The sequence below is a fragment of the Globicephala melas genome, chromosome 6 (assembly GCF_963455315.2).
Source record: "Globicephala melas chromosome 6, mGloMel1.2, whole genome shotgun sequence".
Taxonomy (NCBI): domain Eukaryota; kingdom Metazoa; phylum Chordata; class Mammalia; order Artiodactyla; family Delphinidae; genus Globicephala; species Globicephala melas.
In genome coordinates, this window is record NC_083319.1 from 87,668,285 (window position 1) to 87,689,963 (window position 21,679).

A 21,679-nucleotide genomic window follows, 5' to 3' on the forward strand; every position below is an offset into this window, starting at 1 on the left:
AGTAAAAGTTGGTACTGATGTATCTGAGCAAGATGCTGTAACAGAATGCTTTTGATGCAAGAAACAAGTACAACTAAGACTAGTTTAAACAATAATGGCATTTATTGTCTTACATAATAATAAGTCTGAGGCAGGAAGTTTCCCGATTGTGGCAAGTCAGCAGCTCCACATCATCAAGGAACTAGGTTTTCTCCATCCTTCTTCTCTGCCATCCTCATAGTCACAATAAGGGCCAGCACTCTAAGCATCATGTCCTCCTCACATAACAAGGACCAAAGAACAGAAGTGGAAAGTTAGAAGATCCTGTCGCAATCCCTTTTTAGGTACAAGAAGAATGATCCCTCCAAGAAATCCTGCAGAATACTTTCCCTCAGGTCTGTTCTGCCAGATTTGCCCCAGAAGCCTATTCCTACACCAATCATTGGTAGGGGAATGAAATTACAATGGGTGATTTAAGATTAATCAAGTTTGAGGCTGGAAAAAGGCGCAGTTCCCCCCGGGGCAAACAGCTCCCTGACGCCCTAACAAAATACAGATTTTGGGAAAGTGTAAGAGGGAAAGGAAGGGCTGTAGTATAGGCAGCCAAGAGTGTCTCCACCAGTGCCTAGGCAAGAATTCCTGGAGAAAGTCCAATTCACAGTTCTTCTCTGAACTTCAAGCCCTCAGTTGAATAAAACAACCAACGAACCAAACAAACAAACAAAACAAACACCCAAACCCTAAACTTCAACATGTCCAAGACTGAACTTATGATTCTCATCAAAGTGGTCTATAAATGCTCTGTTTCTTTGTGAATAGCATCACCATTCCAGTTGCAAGAGCCAGAAAAATAGGAGTCATCATACTCTCCTCCTTTTTCCTCACCACCCATATCTAGTGCATCACTGAGTCCTGTTGATATAACCTCCAAAATAGCTCTTGGATCTACTACTCTCTTCACCTCCACCGACAGTATCCACCATCCAAGAATAGTGATCACCACCTTTTCCCTGGAGCTCTGCAGCAATCTTCAGCTTGGTCTCCCTGCATCCATTTTGACCTCCCTCCAACCCAGTCCTTCACATTACAGCTAGAGTGGCCTTTTCAAACACATGCTCATGCTTAAAATTTGCTTGCCGCTGCTCCCAGAATAAAGACCAAAATAAGGCCTTCCTCCAACTCTTAGCAAGGAACTCCATTTCCTTGAGCTTGAATGGGCTGTGCTCCACCCCAACTCAAGACTTGTGCACTTGCCGTGACTCACGGCCCTTGTCATCCTTCAGATCTCAGCTTAACCGTCATTCCCTGGGAAAGCCTCTCCAAACTTCCTAATTAGGTCAAGTCCCTCTGCTATAGGATCATAGAGAAGTCTGTGCCTTTTCTTCAGGGCACTTTTCTGCCTATAGGCTGTAAGATCTACTAAAACAGAGAGCTAGTATCTCCTACAACATAATGCCGGGCACATAATAAGTGTACACTATACAGTTGTTGAATGGCTCAATCAATGTGTAAACTTCAAAGAAGTATGGCCGATGATGAATGTGGACCCAGTCCCAGAGAGAACATAAATTATGGCCGTGACCCACCTGCAGGGTCCAGTAGCCTGGACCGCAAGGTTCCTTGCTCCTCCCAGTAGCTCCGCCCTTTGGGTCCAGCCCCTCCCTGCTGAATCGTGGGGAGGGGCATAGAGGTCGCATGACGTGACAGCAGCCGGTCGCTGATTGGGTTTCCAGGCGTGCTGGCTAGGAAAGGGGGCGAGTCCGCGTGCGCTGATTGGCTGGCGGGAAGCGGCTGGACGGGCGGTGGCGGCGGCGCGGGGGCGGGCGCTGGTAGGGATGGGACTGGGCTGGGGCGGGAGGGCGGTAGCTGCGGGTAGGATGGGTCCTTGCTGCCGGCTTCGCTGAGACTCGCTCGCGTGGACTGCCCGCGGCGGGCCCGCAGTGGCGGCGGCGGCATGAAGGGCGCTCTGGGGAGTCCTGTGGCCGCGGCCGCCGCAGGCGCCGCGATGCAGGAGAGTTTCGGCTGTGTCGTGGCCAACCGCTTCCACCAGCTGCTAGACGACGAGTCGGACCCGTTCGACATCCTGCGCGAGGCCGAGCGCCGACGCCAGCAGCAGCTGCAGCGCAAGAGGCGCGACGAAGCGGCGGGGGCGGCGGCCGGGGCCGGCAACCGCGGCGGCAGGAGCCCGGCTGGGGCCTCGGGCCACAGACCCGGCGCGGGCGGCGGCCGGAGAGAGTCTCAGAAGGAGCGCAAGAGCCTCCCGGCCCCCGGCGCGCAGCAGCCAGACAGCCCAGGGGGCGGCCCTCAGCCGCCCGGTACGCGCGCTCCGCCCGGCACCTAGATGCCCCGGGGTGGGCGCGGTGGGCGGGAGGGGAAGGAGAATGGGGTCATGGAGGTCACCTCTCCTCAGCAGCCCCACGACCTCCTACTACGAGACTGGGATCACTGGAATCTGTTCCAGAAAGGGGAGGGGGCTCTGGGAAGAGTTGGCTGGAGTTGAGGGTCCCTGTGGCGGAGGAGGGTGGGAAAAGAGGACGGGGTGTAGGGTGTCACGCCCCTTCTGGCCTTTCCCAGTCCGTTCTGGGGGCGAAGGAGAGTGCAGGCTTAGAGTAGGGGGTTTCAGAACGCTGAAACTGAGCCTTTACAAGTTGGGCAAAGTTGAGGGATATTTCTGGGTTGGTGTGTGGGGGCGAACACTGAGGTCGCTGACCCGGGGCTCTCAGATCTAGAACTAGCAGGGACCTTCTCCATCCTCCAGCCCAACCTCTGCAAGATTCGCGTCGGGAGGCAAAAAGTAGCGTGGTGGGAAGGAGGGAGGGGAGCGCCTTTTAGGGAGAGTGGAGGAGGGTGCACCCGGACCCTGGGGGTGGCGGCGAGAGCCCGGGGTGTGTGAAGGATCGCCGGGGTGAGGGGCTGGGGCCTCTGTGATGGAGGGAAGTCCTGGGTGACCTCGGGGGCGGGCTGTGACGTCAGGGCCGCGAGCAGAATGCGGCGGGGGTGGACGCGGGGTCCCCGGCGCCTTCCAAGCTCTGTGCCTTCACCCATCCATCCCCCTTACGGAGCTTCCAGCAGTCATCCCGCACGGGTTTTCAATGTAGCAGGCAGCATTGATGGGTTGTGTAACTTGTCATTAACTCAAGCTGCTTTAAGAAAAGCGTTTTTAATTAACCTTTTCAACAAGAATATTCAAAGTTCCCCACTCCCTGCTTAGCCAGAACGGCAAGCACAAAGCTTGGTGTACTACTGTCTGCATCTAGGGACGGAGGGTGCTTAAAAGTCTTTTCTCACCTGAACTGCATCAGTGGCAAAGCCTCCAAGTTTCCACCTGTGTTTCCTCTGTTTTTCAAAAATGAGACAGTGGTCCTAAAGTTTCCGTAAAAAGAATGTTAAGATGTATAATTCGACCACTCCAGCCAATGTTTGGCAGTGTATTCAACTTGGCTTTACTGGCTTGGTCCTTGCTTGATAAAAATTGTGCAGCCCAGCCCTGAGAGAATAACACCTGATTTGAGTGTTGGGGCTTTGACTCCTGCAACTAGGTAATGTTTCCCTTTATCTGTGGAAAGTTCAATCCAGCATTATCTCTTGAAAATCAGAAAATTAAGTCACTATAATAAAAATATTGAAAATTATTTTAAATGCTATTGGATATCCCAAGACTCCTTGGTAGGCCGGTACAGTTATGAGCCTATTTAAACAGTGAGTGAGACTTGAGATAATTTGTACATTTTGCATTATGTTCTATCTTTTCTTTTAAATCTATTTAGATAAATATCATAGTAATAAGAATTGGGAAAGGCTAAGCTTTATTTTTTAACAAGTGAAAATATGTATTTTAGTGTGAAATTGAATTTAGTTTTCTATGTCAATGTATTGCTTTTTAACCTTTTTACTATTAAAAATGTGCATTTTTGTTATAAAAATTTTAAACAATTCAAAAGTGTATGAAGTATAGTGAAAATCCTGTACTTTTCTTATTTTAACACCTTGCATTTACATACATAAATGCACAGAGCTACTTCTTTTTTTCTAAATTTACATGATATAAACTGGGTTGCAACCTGCATTTAGCGTTATGATCTAGTACAGTTATAACTTGCTAAACTAATAAACTTAGCACTGTAGTCTAGTACATTTATAACTTTTTTTTCTGTCAATTGTTTATGATCCAAGTGATCTGGCTTTTGAGATCTATATTAAAGAACTTTAGTTAGTTTTGTAGTTAAAATGGAAATTTTATAATTCTAGTTCTTTTTCAAGTATGTTATTTCAGGAGCAAACAGCTCATTAATTTCCATTTATGTAGTTACTGTGCTAAATTTATCTGTAATGGGTGTTAGAGAACTACTCTCTCAAGGTTTTGTAGCCCTAATTGATATGGACTGTACTTTTCTAACACTCAAAATTTTTAATTTAGTTAGAATATTATAAGTGAATGCTTAGTGTAGACTAGAATCAAAGTCAAAACAAGTTTGACGTATAACGGAAGCATTAATCTCAAAAGGATGTGGAAATCATAAGATTTTCCCATAGAAATAGGTTTTTAATGGCCTTCACTATTTAACAATATACATAGACCTTTGGATGAGCCTTGCTCAAAAAAATTCGTTCTTGAAGTCTTCACAGGCTGTTTCAGCTTTGCTTTCCCTGGCCTTTCAGAACTAATCTCTGCGTCAAAGCTCAAATTTATTTGGGGGAAATCTCACTGTAAATTTTATTGTATTCTGTCCCTTCATGTGGGCTTGGGGTTACATCAGTGATGAGACTGCATATGCCAGCCTTTTATTGGAAAGGGCTAGTAAAATTCAATGTTTGCATATTCACTTGGAGCCGCTGATCTAGCACAGAAAAGCTAGGTTCAGTTGCATTCTTTTTTTTTTTTTTTTTTTTTTTGCGGTACGCGGGCCTCTCACTGTTGTGGCCTCTCCCGTCGCGGAGCACAGGCTCCGGACGCGCAGGCTCAGCGGCCATGGCTCACGGGCCTAGCCGCTCCGCGGCATGTGGGATCTTCCTGGACCGGGGCACGAACCCGTGTCCCCTGCATCGGCAGGCGGACTCTCAACCACTGCACCACCAGGGAAACCCTCAGTTGCATTCTTGATCCCTTAGTAGTAAATTGTGGGAAAAACTGGACCCCTATTATCTTTGTTTTTTGGATTTTGGGAGGAAAAGGAAATGTTTGCAGGGTATTGATAATTATTCTAATAAGTTGCCAGTTATATTTAATGGTTTTCAACTTATACACAGAAGCTTTGGAAGAAGCTTTAGTATAAAGTATACAGCAAATGTCATTTTAAATTTTGAATGATGAATTCCAAATTTAATTGATACAATTTTTAAAATAACCTTGAAAGCAGAAAGAAGGTGGGAATAAGCTAAGTAATTCTGTAGTTGAGTGGAGATATTTAGTTGTTGTTTTTTTTAAATTACAGGTTATGAATAGGAAATTGGAAACTGTATTAAAATAACTTTTCATATTGAGGGAAAAGTATTGAAAAGTATTGTTACTGTTGATGTTCTTGCTGTTATGTCATGGTCTATTATAGTTTTCAACTTGTTAGATAGTTAACTTTCACAATAACATTTTCTACCTTACATTTTCAATGCCTCTTCCAACTTTGATCTCTCTTAGTAACGTGTATGCGCTCGGATCTGACACTGCATACTCCTGGGCAATTGGACACCAGTGTCAGTCTCTCTTTCTGCAATAAAAGCATAATGCTCTGTTTATGATAACATCTTCCCTATATCCTAAACATGTCACAAGCTCAGACTGGGGCTTCAGGAAGCAAATCAGATTTAAGCATTTCCTAGGTCATGGGACATTAACTTAAGATTGAACTTAGGTCTGTTGTGCAATATTTCACATTTCAAAAAAATACTTTGTTAGCTAACAAGTAATAAATTGCACAGTTTTGTGTTAGTGGTGTCACGACATGATTTTTGCTTTAAAATGAGATTAGTAACATATTGGAAATACGTTAATGTTTACATGCGCCTAGTTTATAAAGCTTAGATAGAAAATATTAAGTGGGAAAATAGGAGAATACACGTAAACATATATTTCTTAAGAATCACAAGTATCTGCCTAAGTAGAAGAGGAACCCGGTAGTTTAAAAAAATACCCATTAATTCAAGTACATTTAATATTTTTATAGCCATACAATAAATGTGGAGGGTGACATACCAAGAAAAATCTAAAATTTTCTACTAAAATGAAAATTGTACATAATGTTTGAGATGGAGACCTATTAAGTGTATACAAAGAAAAGATAAACACACATTTTTGGAAGAAGATTTAAGAAGTAACAAAGTTCTTCACAATATATTCACCAAATATTAGTTGCCTTAAGACATAGACCCTGCTGAAAATTTTTAAAGCGTCAAAACCGAGAGGAGTAAAAAGAGAACAGAGAAGGCTGGAGTGCCCCAGCCCCTACCTCCTCAGTGCTGGCCTCTCCATGGACGGGAGATGCCCCTTCAAGTGCTGGCCAGACCTTGCACGAGTTGGCAAATACCAGCTTGGCCTTATATTTGAGAAGTGTGATCATAAATGTATAAATCCCATCAAAGACCAGGAAAATCTGTTTTCAAATGAGAAAGATACAATGGTACAAGCTATTTAAAAATGAAAACTTTATTAGCCAATGAATGATAAACTATAGTTGGGATTCTAAAAATATGTTCTGAAATACAGGGTATTTATCCTTTAATTTTCTGGAAGGAACTTAGCTACCATGTTTTGATAAAGCTGCTGTTGTGAAATGTAGTTGATAATATATCTCTGTTGCTATCACAGAGTCATTGTAAAATATTTGTAATTGTAAGTGAGTTGGTATAGTTTATCTTATCATAATTTCTAGGACATAAGAGATTCAATAGTAATGTCAAAGTTTTATTAAAAGACGACTCTGGGCAGTAGTAGTATCAGCAACCTTTTTTCTTCTCTGAACTTTTCCAAACTTCCCAAATTTTCCTATGGCATTGATTTCTAGAAAAGTAAAATTTAAAAGTACCTGTAATAACGTGCTGCTGCAGACCTTGTGTTCTAGCTCTCCCCTTTGATTCCTCCCTGTCAGGCCAGAAACGAACTTCCAGAAGAGGGGAGCAGCAAGGATGGAGTGAGAGCCGGGGGACAGAGGTGACGCTTGATAGAGCAGAGCGGAGATCCTACAGGGAATATCGACCCTATGAGACGGAGAGGCAGGCAGACTTTACACCTGAGAAGTTTACAGATGAAAGGTAAGTACTGCAGACCTCGGCCTGGAGGGTTGGGGGAACCAGAAGGATTTTCAGAGGACTACTAGCCTTTGCAACCTTTTTGTGGTGCCAGTCCTGGGAATATTTTGCCAATTTAAGTACCAAATTTAAGTAACAAATTATACTACCTTAGGTAACACGTGAAGCACCTTCCATTTATCTCATAGATGACCTTAAGTCTTGGTTCAGGAAATCATTACACAATGAAAAATGGATTACTTATTGGTAACTATGAAAAGCATTCTTATAACAAACTATATAGGAGTATGCTAAACTGATTAAATTTTCTTTTGAAATTTAGGCCAGAGATATAATTATGTTCTTGATTTAGCAGTACTAATTTGGGCTACTAATGAATTTAAACAAATTCCTAGCCCCATGTCAGGTCAATAGGTTATCATGATGAAATTGGACAAAAAACCTGATAAAATATGTGACACCAGTTTAAGGCTCCCATGCCTTCTCTAGAAAGTGCTCTGACCTGGAAGATGATCTCAGGCTGGTGCAGCCTGACACCCTTCTGAGTAATGTGGCAGCATGTGGGCTATCATGCCCACCTATACACGGGAAGCAGTTCTTAGTGTCTTATGCTTGGCACTAACAAGATGGATGCTTGCTGCCTCAAGTGTTTAATTATTAAACCTGCGTAGCACTGGGTTTAGATTAAAACAAAACAACTTGTGACTCACATTGAAAGGAAAAGAAAGTTAAAAAGGCTAAAAGAGACTAGAATAGTGTACAGTTGAATGTCAAGGGAGCCGTTATTCCCAAAGTCTTTCAACTTCTTGACTACCTATTCCACTACACATTCAAAACAGAGATGGTATATCTGCCACCGTGTTAGAGGATGAGGGCTAGAGAAAGGCTTACTTCTGCTTTTTTTGGGTGATTAGTTCAAATTTGCTATGTAACAGCCGCAGTCTGCTTGCTTACAGAAAGCCTTCTGGATCAGAGCTGCTTATTTTGGGAAGCATTTGTGTATTTTTTTCCTTCACTGCAGGGATTTATTCTGTGGAAATACGGAAATTATAACTCATGTTTCCAGCTTTTTTAGTAGCAAAATTATGAGTTTTTTAAAAAGGATAAGTCTTTATATGTTACCATGAAAAAAACTGCCTATTAAGGGATGCCTATTTTGGATACAGGAAGTTTTAAGAATTATATAAGGAATTCCCATATACCCTCATCCAGATTCTCCAATAACATTTTACCACATTTGCTTTATCATACCCCTCCCTCACTCTCTCCCTCTCTTTCTCCTCTCTCTCTCTCTCTCTCTGTCTCTCTCTCTCTCTCTCTCTCTCTCACACACACACACACACACACACACACACACACACACACCCCTCTTTTTTCCTTGGCATTTGAGAGTAAGCTACAGGAATGTCTCTTTATCCCTAAATACTTTAAATATATTTCCTAAACACATGGTACAATTATCAAACTCATTAACATTGATGCAATACTATTATCTAATTCTCTAAATTATATAATCTACAGACTACTCAAATTGCACCAATTGTCCTAATAATATCCTTCTAGCAGAAGAAAAACAATTTTGGTTCAGGATCCAGTCCAGGAATGTGCATTGCATTTAGTCTTCTTTAATTTAAAACAGCTCTTTAGTCTTTCATTTATTTATGGATTTGACATTTTTTAAGAGTATGGACCAGTTATTTTGTAGAAGAGCCCAGAATTTGAGTTTGCCTGCTCAAATTCTTAATGCTCACCAACCTATTAAAAAAGAGGATAAGCTACATGTAAAAGAATGAAATTAGAACACTACCTGACACCATACACAAAAGTAAACTCCAAATGGATTAAAGACCTAAATGTAAGACCAGACGCTATAAAACTCTTAGAGGAAAACATAGGAAAAACACTCTTTGACATAAACCACAGCAAGATCTTTTTTGACCCACCTCCTAGAGTAATGGAAATAAAAACGAAAATAAACAAATGGGGCTTAGTTAAACTTAAAAGCTTTTGCACAGCCAAGGAAACCATAAACAAGATGAAAAGACAACCCTCAGAATGGGAGAAAATATTTGCAAATGAAACAACAAAGGATTAATCTCCAAAATATACAAACAGCTCATGGAGCTTAATATCAAAAAAACAAACAATCCAATTAAAAAATGGCCGGAAGACCTAAATGGACATTTCATCAAGGAAGACATACAGATGGCCAAGAGGCACATGAAAAGATGCTCAACATCACTAATTACTAGAGAAATGCAGATCAAAACTACAATGAGGTATCACCTCATGTGGTCAGAATGGCTATTATCCAAAAATCTAGAAACAATAAATGCTGGAAAAGGTGTGGTGAAAAGGGAACCCTCCTGCACTTTGGAGGGAATGTAAGTTGATACCACCACTATGGAAAACAGTATAGAGGATCCTTAAAAAACTAAAAATAGAACTACCAAATGACCAGCAGTCCCACTACTGGGCATATACCCTGAGAAAACCATAATTCAAAAAGAGACATGGGGCTTCCCTGGTGGTGCAGTGGTTGAGAGTCCACCTGCCGATGCAGGGGACACGGGTTCGTGCCCCGGTCCGGGGAGATCCCACATGCCGCGGAGCGACTGGGCCTGTGAGCCACGGCCGCAGAGCCTGTGCGTCCGGAGCCTGTGCTCCACAACGGGAGAGGCCACACAGTGAGAGGCCCACGTACCACAAAAAAAAAAAAAAAAAAAGAGACATGTACCACAGTGTTCATTACAGCACTATTTAAGATAGCCAGGACATAGAGGCAACCTAAATGTCCATTGACAGATGAATGGATAAAGAAGATGTGACACATATATACAATGGAATATTACTCAGCCATAAAAAGAAACGAAATTGAGTTATTTGTAGTGAAGTGCATGGACCTAGAGTCTGTCATACAGAGTGAAGTAAGTCAGAAAGAGAAAAACAAATACCGTATGCTAACACATATATACGGAATCTAAAAAAAAAAAAATGGTACTGACAAACCTAGTTGCAGGACAGGAATAAAGATGTAGACATAGAGAACAGACTTGAGGACATGGGGTGGGAGGGGGAAGCTGGGGCGAAGTGAGAGTAGCATTGATATATATACACTACTGAATATGAATTAGTTAACTAGTGGGAAGCAGCAGCATAGCACAGGGAGATCAGCTCTGTGCTTTGTGATGACCTAGAGGGGTGGGATAGGGAGGGTGGGAGGGGGGAGGCCCAAGCGGGAGGGGATATGGGGCCATATGTATACATATGGCTGATTCACTTTGGTGTGCAACAGAAACTAACACAGTACTGTGAAGCAATTATACTCCAATAAAGATCTATTAAAAAAAAGAATGTATTTTATAAGAAGGGGATTATAAAGAAGCAATTGAGAATATATTTAATTGGGGGTGGGGTAAACCTGTGGGATAAAGAAAAATGATTTAAGGGATTAAAATAGACTAGAACACACAGGGTTATTTTTAGGGTCAGCTTCAGTTACTATTATATTATTAATGAATTCGTTATTTTATCAGTATCTGATCTAAAGTTCATGTAAATTTAGACCCGATTTTGACTATTGGCATTATTTTCCATATAGAGTTTTATGCTTCATTTCTTCTCAGTTTTTAGGTAGACTTCTTTTATGGCGCTGTCCAACTTCCTGGTTAAGAACTTACTGTTACTTTTCATTTGTCATTGTTTTAGAACTCTGCTTTAGATATTTACTGTAATGTGGAATCAGATTCTACAACAGTCTCTATTTAAAATTTTGGTTTTGGTCCGGGGAGGTGGGAGACAGAAAAGCCAGCTTGGAGAATTGATTTAGGATGATGTTTCTTGAAAGAGACTGGCATAAAGTTAATGATTGGCGCTTCTGTATTTCTTTATCTTTTTGAGTAAGGAGAATTGTGAGTTTTGTATCTTTTTATCGGTGATGGTATAGTAGCTTTTTAATGTAACATTTTCAGCCTGTTTCAGTAGACTGGAACACACCTCTAGTTCTGGTGTTTGAGCCACTAATGTCACTAGATTTCAATAAGTAATTTGTTGCTTTAAACGTTTTTAAAAGCCTTGACAAATTAAAAAATATAATTTCTTATTAAACTAGGATTTAACAATGAAAAAGATGAGGCCCTTCCTGCAGAAGCTTTGAGTCTGGTGGAGGAGAGACAAGTCCTCATAAAAAGTGACAGTGACCAGATGGTAGCAGAGAATGGATGTGAGGCGAAGCGGGAGGTCAGGCCCTGGATCCAGTGGGTGTGGCAGGGAAAGAGTGAGAAAAGGGAGTTTCTTGGCTTGGACACTTCCATGTTGTGAGTTAGGGACCGTAGTAGGAGCAAGGGGTCAGTGTTGGTCATGTATCTTCAGGGCCATGGGGTGACATAGGGGGATGTCCAGGAAGTAACTGGCTTTGTGGCCTGAAATCAGAGAGACCCCCAAATGAGAGACACAGGGTCACGTGAAGGGGCCATGTAGCATTAGCATAGGGACGAGGACGATGTGTACAGGAGGTAGGGAGTCAGGAATGCTGGTGCTCTTAAGGACAAATGTGTAGGTATCCAGAAGATGGGATATTCAAGACATGTTCCATGAAAAAGGCGAGGTGTAGAACCTTTCCCTGTATGTGACTCTGCAGTGTCTGCCTTTGAGAAGTGGAATTGTGTGGCCAAGAAGCAAGAGGAGTACCTTGTGAATGTTTGGGTATTACCTGCGTCAAAAATCATTTTATAAGGATGAGCAGGGAAAGAGAAGCCAGAAAGGGCAGAGGAAAATTAGTGGTTGGCAGTGTCAAATGATGCATAAGGGTCAGATGACCTAGAGACAAAAGTTGCTATTGGATTTAACAACAAAGACGTCATCTTCAGCTATCTTCCTCATATGTGGGCACTAGTTGTAATTAAATGACTGTACGTGAAGGGCTCAGAACAGTGCTAGAGATAGTATGTGCTCAGTAAATTTAACTATTAATTTTTTTATTCAAGATACACGATTCTTTCCAATATACTGTAGCCATAATGTCCTTCTAGAATTTTTTTTTAATCAGAAAAAGCGTTAGCTCTTTAATCCAATTCACCGCTTTTTATTATACTCATCTCTTCCAAGACCAGTTGACAGGTTTGATCGAGAAAGACCACTGAGAGGACGTGGATGCCCAAGAGGGGGCATGCGAAGCAGAGGCAGAGGTGGTCCTGGGAACAGAGCTTTTGACGGTTTTGACCAGAGAGGGAAACGAGAATTTGAGAGATACAGTGGGAATGATAAAATGTAAGTTTCATTGTAAATGCTATTCTCCCTTTAAGATCTTGGTGTGAATCTGTTGTGTTTTAATGTTTAGTTGACTTTATATTAGTATGCAGTTATTCCTAAGGGAGCTGATCCTGGGACAGTTTTTATGATCAGCTTTTCTGATTTAGAGATTGACTGGACACCAGCTTCCAGTTTAAGGGAATATTCTTTCGTTTTCTAGAGCAATCAGGACTGAAGACAACATGGGTGGATATGGAGTTCGCACCTGGGGATCAGGTAAAGATACCAGGTATGGTGCAAATGTGTACCTTCTGTGAACCTACAATTAAGTGGAAATATCTGGATCTTTATTTGCCTGTCTTGAAAATTATGTCCTCTGTGTTACGCTTGCCATGTCTTTATACTTGTGTGCTTTACGTAGCGATTGAATTTAGGCTTTTGTTTCATGAGATAACTTTTTAAAACAGTTTTGCTATGTTGTGGTTAGATTTGAAACTGCTTTCAAAATTCTTTTATCTTATTTTAGCCAAGCAAATTGTATATTTGCTGACACCCCAAGCACACGGCGCTGTATATTTGCGTATGCCTCAGAATGTTTTTAAATTCCTGGATATTCTGTACTTTATTTTTCTGTGACCTTCCAAAGTTTTTGTGTACATTGCATCTTTTTTTTTTAAAATAAGTTTATTTATTTATTTATTTTTGACTGCTTTGGGTCTTCGTTGCTGCGCGCAGGCTTTTTCTAGTTGTGGCGAGTGGGGGCTACTCTTTGTTGCAGTGCACGGGCTTTTCATTGTGGCTTCTCTTGTTGCGAAGCATGGGCTCTAGGTGCACGGGCTTCAGTAGTTGTGGCACACGGGCTCAGTAGTTATGGCTCGTGGGCTCTAGAGTGCAGGCTCAGTAGTTGTGGCGCATGGGCTTTGTTGCTTCGCAGCATGTGGGATCTTCCCGGACTAGGGATCAAACCCGTGTCCCCTGCATTGGCAGGCGGATTCTTAACCACTGCGCCACCAAGGAAGTCCCTGCCTCTTGATTTTATAAAATCATTTGCAGATCAAAGCTCAATGACAAGTTTCACCTGAGGTTCAAATTTGACATTTCTCAGGCTTTATGATATCTCAGATCTGTGCCAGTTTTGCTACTTAGGGGAGGTACTTGGTTCTGCTATTTCTGTCATTTCAGGGCTGCAGGGAAGTACGAGGAATGGGTTGCGACAGGATGTGTTGCAGGGAAGACTTTACACAAGTTTGAAGGCTTGAGGGGATCCAGACTTCCACTTTTTTTTCTTTTGAAGAATATAAGCTCTTTACATAAACTTATTTTTCTTAAATTTTTATCCTTAAAAAAAAATGTACAGGGCTTCCCTGGTGGTGGTGCAGTGGTTGAGAGTCCGCCTGCCGATGCAGGGGACACGGGTTCGTGCCCCGGTCTGGGAAGATCCCACATGCCGCGGAGCGGCTGGGCCCGTGAGCCATGGCCACTGAGCCTGCGTGTCCGGAGCCTGTGCTCCGCAACGGGAGAGGCCACAACAGTGAGAGGCCCGTGTAACGCAAAACAAACAAACAAACAAAAAATGTAGAAAATAAGATCAAATCTAAGATTAAATTTACTACCATTGCACATCTGTGTTGTCTTTGAAAAGAAACTTGTTGAATGTTTGTCAATCTAGGGTTCTATAGAATCTCAAATACAGACCTTTTCATTTTGTTTTATTTTACTGTAATAGTATATTTTTAAAAAGTAATACAGGCACTTTCTGCATCATCTGATTTACTAGCTTATTTAATACTACCACCCCATTTCAGTTTGCATTTGAGTTTAAAATCATTTTGGCTCCAAGTGTTTACTTACTCTAAGAGGTAATTATTGACCTTGGAACATGAAGAAGTGACCACATGTGCTTCTGGCAGATGGTATGTCCCAATGTTAAAATGAAACGTGCCCCATGGCACTCATTTTGGATTGTTTTGTGAGTTATAAAGTCAAAGCTCTTAGGTGGTAATAATGTGTAATTGAAAGTTTTTTTGTAGAATAAGACTTTAATTTCTTATTTAATACATTGAGATTTTGATTTGCCACCATGGTATAGTGCAGCTGAGTTATGATTAATGAGAAAACAGCAGAGGTGAGGCTAACAATAAGTGATGTGTTCGTGGCTGACAAGGGCGAGTGCTGCACCATGCATTGGAGGTGTGAGGGTTTTGCTGTAGTTTAGTATTCCTGTTTGAAGACATTGACAGTATAACTAGATCTAAGGGCAAGATGCTTTCAAAATGGTGTGACTGAGCCATTTCCATTGTTACTGGTTTTCTTCAAAAGTTTGACTGTTAGTACCTGTGCTGAAAATAGAATTTTCTCCATTTGTAATAATTTTAAAAGTGTAATATCAGATATTATTTTCTTGTTCCTAACTGGGATAGACACCCATAAATGCAGTTTTTAATAATACTGCCTTCCAACTTTTATTGTAAAGAGCCAAGACAGTTTTATGTAGTAATCAAGCAACACTGGATTAAATCTGTTCACTGTCATAGATTTGGTTAAGTATGAAGTCTGATTGAATTTGAACTAGTTAACAAAGCCTTGAGGCTTTTAAAATTGTTTTGTAACCATACTTGTGCAAACAGGCATTTTCTACGTTAGTATAACTGAAGTCAAAATATAGACATGGGCCCTGGAGCTTTATCTTTCTTCTAATAAATCCAACATTGGTGATTTACTTTCAACAAAATAATAAAATTTGCCAAAATAAATTGGTGCTAATCTTGAGACTTACTTGTTTTGTAGTTTTCATCATATGGTTCTATAAGCTATGGTTCTATTGAGCTATAAGCACAAAATTAGTTTTATGTTTATTCATAAAATAATTTAGGTCAATACAGGAGGGAGGTCTGTGATTTTTCTTCTAAATTGATTGACAGGTTTAAGAATTGCTAGTCTCTTTGTTTTGTATTCTGCTTCTTTTTTCTTCCCCTATATTGTTATAGCCCTTTTATGATTTTTAATTGTTGAAAGCTATGAACTGTCAGTTCATATTTGTTTTGTATTCTGCTTCTTTTTTCTTCCCCTATATCGTTATAGCCCTTTTATGATTTTTAATTGTTGAAAGCTATGAACTGTCAGTTCATATTTGTTTTGTATTCTGCTTCTTTTTTCTTCCCCTATATCGTTATAGCCCTTTTATGATTTTTAATTGTTGAAAGCTATGAACTGTCAGTGAATCCATGTTTTTATCCCCTTGGTTTATGACATGGCCAAGGGAATAAAGAGAAAGTTGGAGTAATACAGCACTGCCACTGCTGCTAGACTCCTGGATGCTAAAAACTCCCATGACCCACGAGGGTCATGCTGATGTGTAGAGGCTGCTTTTGTTAAAGGAATTCTGCCAGGCAGAGCAGCAGGGATGTCCTTCCAAACAGGGAGAACATTTGATTTATGACCTTTTTTAAAAGTAAAAATTATTTATTCAAATTTTGTGTTGGAAAACTGAGTTTTTTAAAAAGTTGATAACAATGGCTTTGAGTTGAGAATTAAAATACTTTTAATGTAAAAACTCTATTCTTTCATTATAGTTCAATTTATGTTTATTTATTTTTTAAATTTATTTATTTATTTTTTGCGGTACGCGGGCCTCTTACTGTTGTGGCCTCTCCCGTTGCGGAGCACAGGCTCCTGACGCGCAGGCTCAGCGGCCGTGGCTCACGGGCCCAGCCGCTCCGCGGCACGTGGGATCTTCCCGGACCAGGCAGGAACCCGTGTCCCCTGCATCGGCAGGTGGACTCTCAACCACTGCGCCACCAGGGAAGCCCAATTTATGTTTATTTAAAAAAAAACTAATTTTATGAAGATTTTTCCTGAACTGGGGATGAAAAAGTGCTGGGTTCTGAATGTACAGTGTAAAATATTTCTATTATATTGACCAATTTTAGCATTTTCCTGAGAATGAAATTTCTTTTGCTGGTACTTTTTTAAAAGTAATGTTCAGATAGGATTAATATCAACATAAAAGATTTAAGATTATGTATTTAAAATTCAAAGTGTTTTTCACTGTGCTGTAATTTCTAATCTGTAGATTATGTATTTAGATGTGATGGGATGTAAGTTGATATTTCAAAGCCTTATTTTTCTGGTATGGTTATCACCAGCTTGTTTGTAATCCTACACATTCCTTTTTGTGGAATGTTTCCACTTTCTTGCCATATTCTAAAGTTTGAAATGGCATATTCTTATCTATTTTAAGTCATTTAACACAGGTTGAAAATTTTTATGGCCCCTGTTAATATTTGGAATCTCCTAGTATAATAAGAGTTTGAATAATTGTTCTGGTCCTTTACAATCTGTTTTTAATTTTAGGCCATTCATGGAAACTTGTATTTCTCAAAGTACTTTTCACACTTTTGAAATAATTTATATGGATTAGCAATTAAGAGCATTTTTCTTCCTCTTTTTTATTTTGATGTGGATTACCTGTATGTACATGTTAATTCCTCGAGGGATGTTTACTTAAGAAAAAGGACATTGAAATGTGTTTTTTTCTATCTTGAATATGTAAGGGCATTGATGTAAACAGATTTGTGTGACTAGAGTGGTTCTTGCTGCTTTGCAGTGACATGGACCCGACTGCCCCCATGGAAGAGACCACAGTGGTGGAGGAGTCCCTGGGCCCCCTGGAGGAGGAATCTCCAGCCAAGTGGGTATTTCATTCATTTTCCCCATTGGGTTGTTGGTCTTTTTCTTAAAGATTTATAAGAGGTCTTCATAGAATAGGAAGCTCAGCCTTTCGTCATATCACAGAGGGTTATCTTCTTAACGTGTTAATGAATAATCAAACTAATTAATAGTACAAATCATCTAATGAATGATTATTAATGATAATTAATGGGTTGCATTCAAGTATTCTGTCCTGTGCCTACAACTTATTTTCCATCAGCAGCCTGTACTGTGACTAGTCTCTCTTTCCTCAGGACCCCTATCTTTTGTCCCTTTATTCTCTCCTGGTCCCTCCTTCCTCTTTTCTTCATGGAGCTTAGTTCCCTGGTCCATCTGTAGCACCCTTGCCAAGGCTTTAAACTCCCTTGCCCCTTGGGTCTATGAGTACCTTGCTAGCAAATGCACCCACCTCCTGGACAACCGGTAGCCATCTGCCTTCTTTCTGCCTGCATCCACAGGCTGAGCACTGCAAGATACTCAGCAGGGCTGATGGGAACCCCTGTAAATTCCCCATCACCACATTCTGAAATGAGCCCTCAACACTGCCCAGCAATGCCCATTTCTTGGATTCGCTCTTTCCCTACCCACCCATTACAATGACTGGTTCAGTCCTTCTTGTCCCCTCAGAGCCCTGACATTGCCCCCCCACTTTCCCCTTCTTCCATCCTTCTGACACCCACACCTCCTTTTTCATTTTCTGGGTACAACTTGGCCTCCTTTGTCACAGAGAAATTACACCACTCTCAAAGGTGCGAACCTGCCTGCACCTGCCTCCTGGGCTTCTTCCCTTGTGGTAAAATAGAGGCCCCATCCCTCCACCAGCCTCTCCAGCGTTTGGATCCCATTTCCTACTGACTTCAGAGAAATCTCACTATCAGTTAGCTCCTTCATTTTTAGGCATACTCACTTCCTTCCTCCCAGCTCTGGTCTTCTTATCAACATTTTATCTGCGCTCAATCTCTCCTGTTAAAAGCCTCTCGTTGCCCCTACATTCACATTCAGCTGCCTTTTTCGGGGTTATGTGCATTCTTTCTTCATTTCCTCCCCTTCACTTCATCCTCACTTCACTCCAGGTCTGGCTTTGTCCTCATTGCCCTTCTGAAACAGTCACCACATGTCTCCAGACCTAACAGATGTTTCGGTCTGCATCTTCCTTGACCTCTCAGAACATTTGACTTTACAGGCATACCTCAGAGATATTGTGGGTTTGATTCCAGACCACCTCAATAAAGCGAATATCACAATAAAGTGAATCACATGATTTTTTTGGTTTCCCAGTACACATAAAAGTTATGTTTAGACTGTACTGTAGTCTATTAAGTGTGCAATAGCATTATGTCTAAAAAAACAGTATACATACCTTAATTTTAAAATACTTTATGGCTAAAGATACTAACCTTTTTAACATATTTATCATCTCAGCCTTCAATGAGTCATAATCTTCTTGCTGGTGGAGGGTCTTGCCTTGATGATGACTGCTGACTGATGAGGGTGGTGGTTGCTAAAGGTTGGGGTGACTGTGCAGTTTCTTAAAATAAAGACAGCAATGAAGTTTGCCATATTGACTGACTCTTCCTTTCATTTGAACACTGAGAGGCCATTATAGGGTTATTAACTGGCCTAATGTCAATACTGTTGTGTCTCAGGGAATAGGGAGGCCCCAGAAGAGGGACAGAGATGGGAAGGCCAGTTAGTGGAGCAGTCAGAACACATACAACATTTATTGATTATGTTCACTGTCTTATGTGGGTGCAGTTTGTGGCGCCCCAAAACAATTACAATAGTAACATCTTTGTATCATTGGTCACAGATCACCATGACAAATATAATAATAATGAAAAAGTTTGAAATATTTCGAGAATTACCAAAATGTGACACAGAGACGTCAAGTGAGCAAATGCTGTTGGGAAAATGGTGCTGCTAGACTTGCCCAACGCAGGGCTGCCACAGATATTCAATATGTTAAAAAGGCAGAATCTGTGAAGTGCAATACGACAAGGTATGCCTGTGTTGATTTCCTCTTAACCACAACCTCCCATTGGTTTCTGCATTCTTCTGGCTTGCTTTCTGCTGCTCAGTTCCTCCTTTGCAGACTCATCCTTGTCTTTCCGCTCTTTTAAAATGTTGAGTTCTTCAGGGCTCTGCCTTAGGCCCTCTTCTCTGTGTCTAGTGTCTCTTTATAGGGTCTCATGCACTCCTGCAGCTTGAATTGTCATTTATCCCCTGACTCCAGAATATATACCTCTGGCTCCAACCTTCAACATGGACTCCAGGCCCATGTGTCCATCTGCCTCCTAGACACCTCCCCGTGGGCATCCCAAATGCACCTCATGCTCAGTGTGGCCAGGACTGAGGTCCACAAGCCCCCACCCTCATTAGGTGTTTCTGTTTTGCGGAACGGCATCGCCATTCATCCAGTTGCACAAACCAGAAACCTAGGAGTCATTCTTGAGATTTCCTTCTTCTTGACCCACTGTCTCCTCAAAATCCAATCTGTCACCATGCCCTGAGGATTTGTACTCTTTTATATCTGCCATCTCCACTCACCATCATAGTCTCTGCTACTGCCATCTGCTCTCTCACCAGAGCTCCTAATGGGGTTCCTTGCATTCTCACATTCTACCAACCCACCCGTTTCACACCAAAGTGGCTTTCACACTGCCATTCTGATCATCGTGCCCCCACCCCTCGAGTAAGACCCTCCCCCCGGTGGCTTTCTGTCCTTTTTCTGTCCCTTGCCCTGACCTGCACAATCCTGCATGGTCTGGCCCATGAAGAGCCCCCAAGTTCAACCACTCCTGTGCCTTCTCCAGGTTCACCATGTGGCCCTTATTTCATGTCCCCAAGCACCTTTCTCCAGCTCCTATGCCACACCTGCCAAAGAGCTTTTGCAAGTGCCGTATTCTTGTTTTTCTGTACCTCTCCTCCACACTCCCTTCACCCTTCACCTATTTATTTAACTCTTACTCATCCTTCAGCTGAGAAGAGGCAATGCTTAAGAGCAGAGACTCTGAGCCAGTGTTCTGGGTTCAAATCCCAGCTCTTCCATTTACTAGTTTGGCTAAGTTATTTAATCTTTCTGTGCCTCAGTTCTCTTCATCTGTAAAATGGGAATAATAATAACACCTACATCAGAAGGCTGTCATAAGGACTGGTTGGGTGTGCGTGTGTTTCATGTAGAGCGGGGCCTGGCATGTAGTTAGTGCTGTATAAATACCTACTATTATTATTGTTACTTATTACAAGAGCAAAGTGCTACGATTGATGATTGTGAAAGCTGTTACTTTACTATTCAAAACAACTAAGTAATGTATTTAATTAAAGAAATAGATTAATATGAACATTTAGACAGTAAGTTAACTAAGAAAATAGATCAACAGTGTATATGAATGTTAAGAAGTGAGTTAACTAGATACCTTCAGGAAAAATTGGATCCTTTTTGAGCCAGTAAACCATTTATCCAAATTCAGGTAATATAAAGCAGAATAATAGAGAGTAAATTATAGCATAATTATAATCTTTGGAATTGATTGAGGTACTCTAGCATTCATAATATTAGACAAAATAATTCTTTCAATTAATCAGTTATTTTGAAAGACAAAATAATACTTGATGATTTCGTTGGCCGTCTCATTGTCTGCAATATCCTAGTGGAGCTAGTCAGCAAATCTCTCTCCCTCTGCTGAACATGCTGAACAGTGAGCATCCAGTTAAAATTGTAGGAGCTGCAGTGCACCACAGCTGCAGTCTAGCCAACCGCACTGAGAAGTTCTTGTTTCTGCACTGCCTTGTCACATTTTAAAATTATTACTCACATTTCTAGTAATACAAGTATAGTTTTTTATAATTTCAAAATTAGGCTTGTATATGCATTCTAGGATGATGCCCTCTGATCTTGGCTTTGTCGGGATATTGATCTAACACCCAAGCTTTCGGCGTTCAGCCAGAATGTATATTTAGTGCAACTCTTGGTTTAGAACTTCTTGGTAGGTGAATTTAATGTACCCTTGCTTATTTTCAAACCTGCAACCCAGAGTACATACATTTTCCTCAAATTGGACACATTTTGTCGACAGTTACATGTGCTATGCCCTTCCTTCTTCGTTTCATTACAGAAGTATTACATGTTTCTTGTCACGTGGTGTTCTAATGTCCAAGAATACCTGTGACAGTTTCCTGTTTTGCTTTAAGAGTAAGTCTAACATTTATTGAGCATTTCTTGTGTGCCAGGAACTGTTCCAAATGAGTCTATGGCTTAACTCATTTAACCCTTTGCTGCCTGTGAAGGAGAAGATACTGTTCCTATTCTAATGCTGAGACATACAGGTTAAACAACTTGTAGTAAGTGTCAGAGCCAGAATTTGAACCAGGTATTGTGGCACAGACATTCATGTTGTTAACTGTACTGAATGGCAGGAATGGTTAAAAGTGCCATTTAGACTAACTTGCTATTAAGAACTGCAAATGGGAGAAGGTGGTTCTGTAATCAGGGGAAGAGCTG

The 21,679-nt window shown here is 41.3% G+C and overlaps 1 protein-coding gene across 1 annotated transcript in view; it reads left to right on the top strand.

The window, feature by feature from the left end:
- Positions 1–1,823: 1,823 nt before the first annotated feature.
- Positions 1,824–21,679, top strand: part of HABP4 (hyaluronan binding protein 4) — a 36,680-nt gene continuing 16,824 nt past the window's right edge. The window contains exons 1-5 of the mRNA XM_030832905.2: positions 1,824–2,294; positions 7,059–7,221; positions 12,325–12,486; positions 12,689–12,757; positions 17,075–17,158. Of these exons, the coding sequence (XP_030688765.1) occupies positions 1,934–2,294; positions 7,059–7,221; positions 12,325–12,486; positions 12,689–12,757; positions 17,075–17,158 (839 nt within the window). The 5' untranslated portion in view covers positions 1,824–1,933. The remainder of the gene's footprint in view (positions 2,295–7,058; positions 7,222–12,324; positions 12,487–12,688; positions 12,758–17,074; positions 17,159–21,679) is intronic.